The sequence below is a fragment of the Thermobia domestica genome, chromosome 7 (genome assembly GCF_964235325.1).
Source record: "Thermobia domestica chromosome 7, izTheDome1.hap1.1, whole genome shotgun sequence".
Taxonomy (NCBI): domain Eukaryota; kingdom Metazoa; phylum Arthropoda; class Insecta; order Zygentoma; family Lepismatidae; genus Thermobia; species Thermobia domestica.
This window is the reverse complement of record NC_137460.1, coordinates 54,340,462-54,353,848: the sequence shown is the minus strand read 5'-3', so window position 1 is coordinate 54,353,848 and position 13,387 is coordinate 54,340,462. Positions and strand designations below refer to the sequence as shown.

General features: G+C 36.1%; 1 protein-coding gene across 1 annotated transcript in view; it reads right to left on the bottom strand.

Annotated features, from left to right (window-relative positions):
• Positions 1-13,387, bottom strand: part of Sardh (Sarcosine dehydrogenase) — a 110,908-nt gene that overhangs the window by 3,003 nt on the left and 94,518 nt on the right. The window contains exons 14-16 of the mRNA XM_081764679.1: positions 11,485-11,741; positions 7,120-7,282; positions 1,560-1,667 (exon numbers count right to left, since the gene is read on the bottom strand). Of these exons, the coding sequence (XP_081620805.1) occupies positions 1,560-1,667; positions 7,120-7,282; positions 11,485-11,741 (528 nt within the window). The remainder of the gene's footprint in view (positions 1-1,559; positions 1,668-7,119; positions 7,283-11,484; positions 11,742-13,387) is intronic.

Below are 13,387 nucleotides of genomic sequence, written 5' to 3'. Positions count from 1 at the left end.
CTTGAAGGGATCCATGCCATTTTAATAGTGGGTCTCTGATTTCTTCGATATTTTTGGATAAAATGAATGCAAATTCAACTTTTTGAGTGATTTCTAATGGAAATAATTATATTTCATTATCACTGGTTGGTAGTAACTTAAACATCAGAATACACTTTTTCTAAGAGATCTTTAGTTATTCATTCTTGTAGTCTAAAAAATACAGATATTCAGTTTGTGATAAGTCATTCTGGCCGAGGGAAGTATCGATAGGCGTGCAGAAAATGTTTCCACATAATGGCCTTCGTTATAGAAGAAAGCGCGGAGGCAATATGAATTCTTGTACGTTTCTGCTGTTCGTTCTATAGATATGTACGTCCAAAAATGTGAGAAAATGATTATTTTATGTTCAATGGTAAATTTTAAAGTACGATTGATCAACTTAAGTTAGTTAAACAATTCATCTGTGTCAGAAACAAGAGTATCATCATCCACATAGCAAGAATATCTAAGTGACGCCATTAATCCATTAAAATTGTGGCCTCCAAATGAATGAGAACTATGTTTGCTGCAAGTGGGAAAAGGGAGCTAGCCATCGCCAAACCATCATGTCTTCAAACTGAAACACTTTAGTATCTAAGACTAACTTTCAGGTATTTACTAATTTCTTCGATTTCAAAAGTAGATTTAGGTTTTGTTTAAGCCAAAGCCTTAACCAGACTATAAGAATGCAGGGAAATGGAAAAAAAAAAAGAAAAAAGAAAAGAAAAAAACACGGACTGATCACATGCTATTACACTGATGCTTCATCTGTAGCAGGAGCATACGAAGTAGTCAGCAACTGTATTTTAGTTCTTCATCAACATGACAAAAACAAAACATTAAAATCGGAATCAACGAACGAATTAGGGAAAACAAGACAATATCAAGTTTCTCTAACATTTAAGGATAACAAACCGTAATTTTCTACAAATTAGGATTTCTTCAAAATCAGCAGGTAAGATGTTTTCGAATCAACTTTCACTTTTAAAATTATCCAAAATTAAATTCGGGTCAAGGAAGTTTCGATAGCCTTCGACGAATACATTGTTGACTAAACATAATTTACACTTACGCACACACACAAATATACGCACGTAGAGTAGACGGAAACACTGAATCTAGCCGTTAGTTTCATACAATAGCGCTTACTGGAAAACATTTTTATATCTTGATTATGCACGCTGCTTTCCAAAACAATTCAGGGAGTCGGTACTTCAGTAGTAGCGCGGTTCCTGGTTCGATCTCCCCTCCCCCCCCACGAGTTCGTGTTTCCGTCGAACTCGTTTCCTCGTTTCCTTCCACATTCTCTTTCGCAATCATTCTTGCTACAAATACGGTGATTTTTTTTCTTTATTTTTAGCTTAATTATAAAAACGCACAATATCCTGACCATTGCATTCACTGAGTTCAGAATACACACATATTTTGAATTGACTCTATATTTGTGTGTGTGTGTGTGTAAAAGGTCGAATTCTATGTGAATAGTGGTACAAGGGAGTTATTGAATGGAAAATAAAATATAAATAGACATTGCTTACCCATGTCCGATGCTTTTGCCAATTGCAAAGCCGAAATCTCCTCTTCGTAAATATCCCACCACTTGGTCATCTCGCCAGATTGTTTCTAATCCCCACAGCGGCGTATGGCTGTAAAAATAGAACCGTTAAGAAATATATGTATTGCCATATTTAAGTCTTGCATAAATTAATTAAAAGCTAGGCCAAAGTGAAATTCTTTATATCAAAGTGTAAATCTTAAATATAGCATCACAGTAAAGTACTAAGTTTCTAAATAACTGGGAATTTCTGAAAAGTATGTGAAAGAAAATATTTAAAAATGGACGTAACTTCATGCTTTTATTACAAAACTTGAATGTATTATTAAAGAGATACTTGCCAACTTGATTGTCAAAGAAGCTATCTAAATATTCCATCTCAAATTTGAACCTACACGAAATTTCTGGAAACCACAAGCAGGGTTCCCACTTGTCCTGGAAAACCTGGAAATGTCCTTGAAAATGCATTTCTGTCCTTGAAATTTACAGAAATATTGAATGTTACAATGAAGATTTTAATTTATTGCAATTTTTGTTTGCTGTTCCTGTTTTTGTGCTGAATAATAATTTGTCTTGATCCTGCATGTGTGGGTAGTTGGTGGGCTTTTTTTAACAGGGTGGTTGGCTGGGAGAACTCTCTTCTTTCATCCACTAGTCTGTGAACCCATTCTTGGATGCTGTCTTTACTAGCACTATCCTCTAGATACTGTGCTTTGTACCAGGATCAATCCCCCATCAATCCAAAGACCTTACTTCAATCAACATCACGAAAGACATGCTGCATCATGCCTTCCATGCAAGGCAGCGCTATATGACAGAGCTGGAGAAAATAAGGACTGTTGAAAGAGACAGTCAAGTACAGAGCAAGAGGAAAGAGATAAGAGAAAATGTACAGCTGCTGCAGAGAAAGAAAAGGAAATTGATGGAAAAAAGTGGAGCTTTGGAGACTGAAACAAACCAGCTTGCACAGGAAGCAGAGCAGAAGTCTTGCTTTACTTTATTGACAAAGTCAAATGCTATCTGTAGAGCAGCTTTGCTAAAATAGAGATTATGTCTATAGATGAGGGAATCACACAATTCCATACTTAGTTGAAAAATTTGTTATATAATTCCTTTTTTCCCCAAGAGGCCGCGGTGGCTCAGTTGTAGACCGTTCACCTCTGGTGCTAGGGGTCCCGGGTTCGATCCCAGCTCCCGCCAAGTGAACTTTGTGGTGGACAAACACCATGTGCGTGGGTTTTCTCGGGGTTCTCCCGTTTCCTCCCACTGTATTCATTCCACCATTTCATTCATTACTCGTCATCACCGTCTCCTTTAGCCTAACCGGCATAACCGTGGGACGTAAAACTCAAAGATTTCTTTTCATTTCCTTTTCCCCGCAATTATATTTGTCACACTGTCATGCAATGAAGATGTTATGTACGAAAAATAGATTTTTGTTGTTTGTAAATTTGTTCGGTGCACAATTAAAATGTCATGTAGAAAGAATGAAAATACATGTGCTGGATGTGGGTGGATCCGGTGGCTATAAGGGGAGTTGGGAGGCGACAAAAAATAAAAAGAAAAACACATTACGCTCCTCTTTGTGTATTTAATTACTGTGTATTAATACTGTACTTGCATTAATATTCACTGCATAAGCTACTGCAGTTTTCATTTCACTGTTGTGAGTTTTGAATCTATAGTTGCAATCCTGTTATACCTTCCTGTGTCGAAGTCCTGGAAAATTAGTGATTTGTCCTGGAAATTTTTTTGGGAAAGAGAGTGGGAACCCTGCACAAGTTGTGTTGTAGTTAATTGCACCTTCCCCTTTCGCAAGATAAATGTTTTGGATTCCTCTCGTAGCACTATGCCCAAGTATCCGAGTTGATGCATTAACAGTTCACATATCAGGGATTGTTGAGCACTCCGTCCTGCTACTTAAAACTGACTGAAGATACGGAGTGGCGATTTCCGTGTTAAATAGTCCGGTTGCCATACTACCTCTTGGGCCAGTTTGACATTGTACGTACGGTCGATCACAGCGTACATACGCACCTGTTGTTCGGGTTGCAGAAATTTTGGAAGACTTACGATTGACTCTTGTATAATCCTAAAAATTAATTTGGAATCAAGATTCAATATTCTAGTTGGGTTTGAATTTGTATATTACACAGACAAATAATGAGTACCTTACATTTCACTATGGAGATTCTCCAGGTCTTTCAACATGAATGAACCACTTGAAACCTCATTGTTCCGTGATTTAATTTGATGATTTGAACTTGCAGTAATAGAAAATATATATATATACAATAATTTATACTAATTGGATAACACATCAAACGCTCCAATAGAGGTTTTCTCTCTACGCTCTAATATTGGTGCACAAACAGTAATCTGAATACAGATGAATTCTGAATAATAACAGAAAGCTGATTTCATTTCCAGGGTCTTTCCGTTTCTTTCGTATTGTTTTCATCAATGTCATCTTTGTACTCATGTGTATGTGTGTGTTTTTTTAATGTAATTTATTTGCTTTTCTCAACTATTGACAATACCTTTCTATTATACAAAGTATTTCTTTCATTTATTTGTCTTCCTTCTCCCTTGAACATTAGCCTTATTAAATACTGCGTTCCTCCCTCCCTCATAACTTTGATACACTTCGTCTCTGATAAATTCATTACGCTACTGAAATCCTGAACTGCATACATCATATTTTATTAAATAGAATTTCATTATAAGAAGGCTCTCAAGTATCCAATAGGACTGTTACTCTTCGTACATTTCACAGTGTAATTTATATAAATAATGAAAGTGACTATGTTTGTGACGTAATAACTCTTGAACCACTCGACCGATCTCGATCAAATTTTCAACATAGATCAGGTTCGGGCCTGGGATGGTTTCTATCATTTCATTTTGACGGTGCAACTTAGGGGTGGGGAAGATATATAAAAATGATCGAAAATAACCCAATATTAGTGTCGAATCTACAGTTTTCGCGGTCGCTGAGAAACGAAATTTCCAATGCCGTTTAAATCGAAATTCAGCCGTGCACCTTGCGGAGGAGGATATATATATATATATATATATATATATATATATATATATACACCGTACATTCCAAAAGAAACCGAACTTTTGAAAACAAATAGTACCACTAGTTCCATCTGTTGTAATATTTTACCGGTAGATGGCGTAGTCCCTCATTGACAACTGGTATAAATGTCATGACATTTGGATGCACGGCAACAAAGTTATTGCGTTTCAACTGTCAGTGTGTTGTGTACATCGGTCGGAAAATGAGTTTCAAACAACGAGCTGCAATTGAGTTTTGTGTTAAACTGGGTAAAACTTTTAGTGAAACGCACCAAATGCTACAAAATGCATATGGTGATGAGTGTCTATCCCGTACGCAAGTTTACGAGTGGTTCAGGCGATTCAAATCGGGTAGAGAGACGCTGGATGATGACGAAATATCAGGCCGTCCCAGAACCGGATTATCGGAAGAAAACATCGAAAAAGTGCGTGAATTCATCAAACATAACAAAAAATCGTCGGTGAAAGTTATTGAAATGGAATTAGGCATTCCTCAAACAACCGCATACCGCATTTTGATCGAAGTTTTGGGCCTTAAGAAGGTTAATTCGCGGTTTGTAGCACACAAACTCACCGAAGACCAAAAAGTTGATCGAATTGCGCATTGCAAAGACATCGTTAAAAGTGCTCGGCAGGATCGAAACTTCTTGAAATCGATTGTAACTGGTGACGAGACGTGGTGTTTTGAATATGAGCCCGAAACAAAGCGGCAAAGTGCTGAATGGAGAGCGCCGGATGAAGGAACACCCAAAAAAAGTCGCTTGGTGAAGTCAAAAGTTAAGGTGATGCTGATTTGTTTTTACGATTCAAAAGGAATTATCCACAAAGAATTTGTTCAGCCCGGCCAGACAGTCACTGGAGAGTTTTACTTGGGCGTCATGAAGCGTTTGCTGGCAAGAATTCGTCGTATTCGGCCCGAATATCGCGAAATCGGCAGTTGGACTCTTTTGGACGATAATGCACCATCACATCGGTCGCGACTTGTAACTGAATTTTTGGTCAAAAATCACATTATTCGGTTGCATCATCCGCCCTATTCACCAGATCTCGCTCCGTGCGATTTCTATCTGTTCCCGAAACTGCATTTGGCGATGAAAGGAAAGTGGCACGCATCGATTGATGCCATTGAGAAGGCGACGACCGCCGTCCTAAAGACCATTCTAATAAAGGACATGGAGAAGTCGTTTGACAACTTGTTGGAGCGTGCAAATATGTGTATCGATGCAGAAGGGGAATACATTGATTAATAAAAGTGATTTGTTCCAAAATGTACATTGCTTTTTTGTTTTTTTAAAACGTTCGGTTTCTTTTGGAATGGAGGGTGTATATATAAATCGATATCAGAGATCGCTTCAGTAATAGTAAAAACTGACTGACTAACGGAACATTACTATTTATTTTAAGCTAACGAAGCGGGTAATTGATGATAGTGGGTTAATAAATGTCGTTGAAATATCCATTATTATTATTATTATTATTATTATTATTATTATTATTATTCGAATAGGGAGCTAGAATGAAAGGTTATAATGAAAATGTTGGTTACCACAAACCACGATGTGAGTAATTATTGATGTAAAGTGGTTTAGAATTTTATCAACTTGTGCTTCCCGTAATATTGCAGGCCTGGACAATGAGCAGCTGCGTCATTTCATATTTTGCTTGGAGAAGGAGCAGACGTAGATGTCAGTAGATTTCAGGTTTTTCATTGGTATATTATCTTACAGATTAGAATATATATATATATATATATATATATATATATATATATATATATATATATATATATATATACAAATGTCAAACTCAGGGAGGGGGGGGGGCAACTACCCCCTATGGAGCCCCAAATTACGCACTTGACTGTAAGTAGTAGTTTGCAGAGACTTTTCAAGCTGCCCTCGTACATAGGTATAATGTCACCAGTAATTTCATGAAGATTTTGTAAGAAAGGCCCGAAAGAAGCCAGTAAGATCCCTTAAAGAATTAAAAAGACAAAAATTCAATACTTAACAGAGCTCTATGGCTAAGCGGTTAGCGTACATGCCTTTTAGCGTGGGAAACACGGGTTCGATTCCCGGCGGAGCTCATGTGGTTTGAACTTCACGTTAATCAGTAGGTCCCGTCCCTTCTGAAAGGAACGTTAAACTCAAAATCAAATCAATACTCAACAGTCGCTTTAACAAAAACAAACATTCTGCAAGATCATATATAGACCTACTTAACTAGTAAGTAGTTCAGGATTAATTTCATGGAGTTATAAGTATATATACGTCAGAAAAATGTGAACACTTAAATTCAAAACTTGATATAATGTATTAGCAGAATTATCCATCCGTATTTACAGAATTGTCATAATTTTGGCGGTGTACTTGTAAAATTATGAGGCCTATTTATGAGAATTTCAAAAAAGAACAATTAAACCATTCTCAATAATACTGTAAGATATGAATGATAAATACCTGTCCATAGTAAATATTGCAAGACGTTTGTAGACCCCTTCTTGACGTTTCTTATCAACTGCTTGCTTTCCTAGATACTCGCCATTTTTTCTACATGTAAATCCAAGTCTTGCTTCCAGCGGACTGTCATCTGGTCTTAAATCCATGTGCCATAAATGAAAACCTTACAAAACAAAAAGAATCGTTCATCTGTGGTATGGTATCATTATCGTAATCTCAGTGCTATAATCAGTCACGTTGACACAAAGAAAGTACTACATGGACATGTTCTTAATATAGGTTTCACATCACAACACATCTCAGCATGTTTTTAAGGAGAAATGTCCCTTGGGGGACACGATATGAGAAATCGTGGGAGTCCTCCGCACTAGTTTTACTCACCTGCGATTAGTTACCGGACCTAACTCAACCTAAACGAACACTTTTGTGTATTATGATTTTCAGGAAAGTCTTTCTTACTTTTTTGAAACTAATGAATTCAAAGGTTGATTTGCTTCCATCCAGACTACAGGGTGAGTCAAAAGTCCCTTGACCGACTAGGAGAGGTGCTTGACAAGTGTATACAGGAGTAAGGCTTCTACATAGATCACATTTTATTATAAGATGATTCTCGTAAGTTTGTACTGATTAAAGTTAGGTTAACTAAACCTTTACCATTGCATTTCTTTTTAAATTCTAGTCCTTTTCATGTATCGCATGACCCCTTTCCCATTTAAGATTTTCAAGATAATGTCTGACTCCCGCAACCACATCAAATTGTTTGTCCCTCAGCCTCACATGCTTCTACCATGACCACTTATATCCAGCTCAACTTTTACTTTTTTATATACGGAGTGGTAAGGGACTCTAGACTTACCTTGTATTTTGACGTCTTCACTGAGTTATGATAGTCTGCCTTTAACCACTGCTTGTGTTCGAAGTAAAGGTCAACATTCTGGCATCTTTTTCTATTTTGTAAGGCTTCTTTGCAGCTGTACCATGACCGTTTCATCCCACTCCTATTGGTAAGTTTTCGATACGTCGGTCAAAGTCCATACTTTACTTGCAGAAAGACAACATTTCAATCCAAAACTTTCTTGTCTATTAGGTTAGGATTATGAATTAGGTTTGGGTTTTCGGCAACTATGGCCATATTAGCCCCTCAAGTATGAAGAATGACGTCTCTCGGTGAGAACATTATCCGAGAAAAGGGAAGGAAGAAAGCGGCCTGGGATCTATATATGAGGTATCATCTTAGCATTTGCTTGGTGTGAACGAGCAAAACCTCACTCAGGATGGCAAACCTGAAAAAGCTTTTACACCTTTTCGACCGAGTGTCCCCACCGGGAATCGAATCCGGGACCGTTCACACCAAAGGCGAGAGCTTTCTTGTCTGTTTGATAATTATCAAAACACTACCGGAATGTTATGGAAGGGAACCGTACAAATTCTGGTTCCAACTCTCATCTGTCGGTACAATGCTAGTGACCTTTTCTTTCTTTGCTGTATGACCGAACATGTTGTAATGCATTCCCACCCTGTTATTTTCCTGTTTATACAATAAGGAGATTTCTTTCTGGTAAATACCTCGTCAGCACACATCTAATACTGCGTAATATTGGTTTTTACACATTTCTTGCCGAGCGACGTATCTTTAATTTCTCCTTGTATGAAAATCTTGACAACATGAAATCTTTTGGAAGCGTTTTACTGATTGATGAGCGAGATTTGTTCCTTTTTTATCGACTATTCTGTAAGTCATTATTGCCTACTTTTTCCATAATCGATTACGTACACTTATTGTCACAATTAACTCTATGACGAATAGAACCTGAACTTTCAGTGCCGCGTTCACCAAAGCTTTCCATGGACTTCTATCCTTTGCCAACTGGATCCAGTTTTTACTTTGTATTCCTATATCTGCGAGGTCTATCTTAATGTCTTTTCATCTGCGCCCAGGTCTTCCTAATAGTCGTTTCCCAATTGGACTTCCAGTTAAAACTTTGAAGGTGTTCCTAGTTTCTTCCATTCTGGCTACATGACCTGCCCACCTGAGCCTCCTAGACTTAATGACCCTAACAATGTTTGGTAAACGGTATAAATTATGTAGTGCGTTATGAAGTTTTCGCCATTCCCCATTCCCGTTCCTTTTGGGTCCGAATATTCATCTCAGAATTTTGTTCTCAAATACTTTCAGTTTACGTTCTTCCTTCAGAGTAAGCGACCATGTTTCGCAACCATACAGAACAACAGGTATGATTATCGTTTTATATATTTTAAACTTCAAATTCCACAACAGTATTCGGGACAACAAGAGATTTTGAACTGAATAATAACACGAATTCTCTGCTTTTCGTCGACATTTCTCCGTGAATATAGTTTTCGTCTTTAACTACTGATCCTAGATATTTGAAAGTATCCACTTTATCAAAAGTATTATTTGATACTTTAACGCATCCATAATTTGCCGTATTACGATCTCGACGAATTTCCATGTATTTAGTTTTTTCTGCATTTACTTCTAAACCAATGTCCCTGCAAGCATTTAATAAGACCTATGTATTTCTTTCTATTGTTCTATTTATTTACATCATCAGCATACGCCATAACCTGGTGAATACCATTTAGCTTTAGGCTCTGCTTGCTATCTTTGACTTTCCTTATAGCGTACTTCAGGACAACGTTGAATAATAATAGCGGCAACGCATCTCCTTGTTTTAGACCATTCTCGACGTGAACGTTCGTGGACAAGAATTTTCCTACCCAAACTTTACTTTGGGATTCATTTAAACATATCTTAATTAATCTAATTAGCTTTCTCGGTATTGCAAATATTGTACAAGAAGAATATTGTACAATGTTTCTCTCCTAACCAAGTTGTAAATTTTCCTAAGATCAATAAATAATTGATGTACCGGAGTATTGTCTTTTTTTTTTTTTTTTTTTTTTTTTTTTGAGTATTTGTCGAATGGTAAATATCTGGTCGATAGTTAATCGATTTCGTCTAAATTCGCAATGATAATCTCCAATAACTTTATTTGCGTTTCTGACAATAGGATATCAATATTTTATAACATTAATATGATGAATATATCAATATCTATTGTGATTTAATTTGTGTGAATTGCCACTAAATACGCAAAAGCCGGCTTATTTTGGGATGATGATCTTTTTCCGTAAAAACACGGTTTTTTTTTGGGGGGGGGGAGGAGGAAAGGTCTAAAATTTTCACTTTTCCGGCTCTTTGATTTTCTTATTCGAGTTCTACTTTTGTTTCCCTGTAGTTGATTATACAATTAAGAAAGTGCAGTATTACAGTATTCAGGACTTGTGAGTGTCATGTCCAGTCCGGGAAACTTTTTACTCTGAGCTTCAGATATTCTATTAGAACATAGCATTAGGTTTAGTTTATAAAATTATTATAAACTGCTAGTGTTATAGTCACAAATAGCTATTTTGGGTATGGTGTTTATTGAACACGGTAGTAAAACTTCATTGTTTACATAATCCATCCTTTACTGTTATATCGTGTCAAAATGGACAGCGTTCTAATCTCCCCTTTAAATTTTAACGGCCTCAGTGAATGTTATATATAGTTATAATGAAGTTTCAATATATCCATAAATTTCAAATGATAATTTTGATTCACGAAATCTAGTACTTTTTCAGAACAGCTATTGCCAACACTATTAAATGTTTTACTAAAACACTTTTGTCGTTGAATATTGATCTAACAGCTGGGCCCACGGTGGCTCAGTGGTAGAGCGTTTACCTCTGGCGTATGTGGTGTCTGGTTCGATCTCAACTCACGCATAGTGGGCTTTGAGTTGGACAAATATAGTGTGCGTGGGTTTTCTCGGGATTGTCACGTTTCCTCCTACTTTCTTCATTCCATCATTCGTTCAATCTTACCATCACCAAATACTTTAGTCTACACGCCGTAAACGTGGGACGTAAAAGCGAAAAATTTAATTTCATTTCATTGATCTAATAGTTTTACAAACAACTAGTTGGAACTAGAAAAGTAATTACGTCCACTGATTTACTTTATTTCTTTCGTATTGAATTCCTAATTTTCTTTGATTCTTAAGTTTTTTTTCATTCTTTTTCTTCAGGATACTGTAATAAAATGTTTTCAAATATTATTAAGTGAAAGTAAAGGTAGAACGTACTGCTCCATTTCTATTAAAAGTGAAATTAAAAAAAAAAATAGAGAGAAAAAAATATGGGGAAAACTAAAAAAAAAGTAGTTTTTTTTTTCAAGTTCTCTCATCTCTGACTGTCACTGATCCTTGAATAAAAATACAATGTTTGTCGTTTTTAGCACAAAATGATATGGTAAATTGCATAAGAAAGAAATACTCGAAAACAATAGAAAAAATGTACCTTTTTCAAGGCTGAGTGAGTCCAGAGCTCTATATCCAGCATTTCTCAAACCCAGTTTTTGTCCTGTTTCCCAAATGGCTTTGTAGATGGGCACACAATACTGTTTAGGAGCGTGAAGTTCCCAACCAAGTTCTCCGACGAAGCTAAGACGAATTGCTCGACATGGATGACCTGCTACATTCACCATTTTGTGAGTTGAAAATGGAAATGATTCATTTTTAAGATCGACATCGATTAGCTGCTGTAGAAGTTCTCGGCTAGAAGAAACAAATAATGGAAAATTGTCTTAGTTCTACAGAAGTTCTTGCCATGATATCCTCTATAACAGTAGTTCTCAGCCTTTGGGGGTAGAGGTCATGAAAGGCCAGCAAGAAGTTCCCAATTCTCCTTTGAAATAGTTACTTAACCTAGATATTTCTAACGTTCCACATATGGGACACAGCAAATTTTGGAAGTTTTCAATAGTTCAAATCACACTATTAGTATAATGTCATCCTTTAAGCAAAGTATTGCATGACACGGCCATGTTGTTTGTGTGGTATGCAATGAGAGGGAAGCATAGCAGAACGTTTTGCTTCGTTAATATTGAACTTTACCACCATATCTACGAAACGGTAGTATAAAAGAATATTTCTATATATTGAGATAATTAAATTATTATGCTTAAGTTCACTAATCATGTATAAATAAATAAGAATCTTTATATAACTCGTATCACATAATCTATAATTCTATAGTGGTTACATTTTTACTGTTCTTTATGAGGCACGTTAGGAAAGTAGATGTATGAAGGCTAGCTGTATTGTAGTAATGATTATACAGCTTATTCTGAGTACAAGCATAGGTTGTTAAATACATGTAAGCTAAAGATGAGTAGTAAACTATCAAGCTAGATAACTGAAATACGCATATGTTCGCGGACAAAAAAAGCTACGTTCTCTTTACGCTGACACATGAAATTTTGGAACCCAACCTTACAGAACATTTATCTCTTGAAAAACTATTTTTTCTCTCTCTTTTTTTGATATTATTGTAACTAAATCTAAGAAGCATGGTAGACAATAGTGTCGTACACGAAATATCTCCGCTGATGAAATAAAATGCTTATACAGTGGCTATGCGTAATTTCCAAGCCGAAGAATATTTTGGGAACAAATGAAAGATTCGCTTAATATCGTAGTTGCAATCTCAGTACATAGAGACATATTTGACTTTCATTCATCCAACAGATAATGACCATATTCATAACGTGGCTAAGTTTGCAAAAGGATGACTACTCTTTACAACTCTAATTTCAGACGAATGCCGTGATACTCCAATACCACATTATAGATGAAGCGATTGTAACCTACTTCGGTAAACATGGGTGTGAAACAGACGAACCAGTCGGTATGACTTCAAGGTGTGGATAGGAGTATCGCATGTGGGATGTATGTTATGGATGGAGCCCTGTTAGGGTGGAATATACAAATCAGTGAAAAGTATAGGGATTTTGGACTCATTGCTTCTGTTGTTTCAGAATATAGCAGTAAACTAGTTGTTATTTGGAAACTACCACATAATAAGTATCTACTTTGATTTTTTTTTAATCCTGCAATCTTTTACAAGGGCTGGAGAAGAGTACAATAAAGGAAATCAACAATTTAAGAGAACAGAAGTCTGAAATGTCCTCTTTTACACAAAGCAGCTATGAGAAATTTGCAAAGATTCTACCTACAAGATTGTCTGAAGAACCAAACAATTGTAAATGAAATGACACCATCGCTGTTACTATGGCTTCAAATTCTTGTTTCGTCACACAATATACAAATATATATATATATATATATATATATATATATATATATATATATATATATATATATATATATATATATATATATATATATATATATATATATAT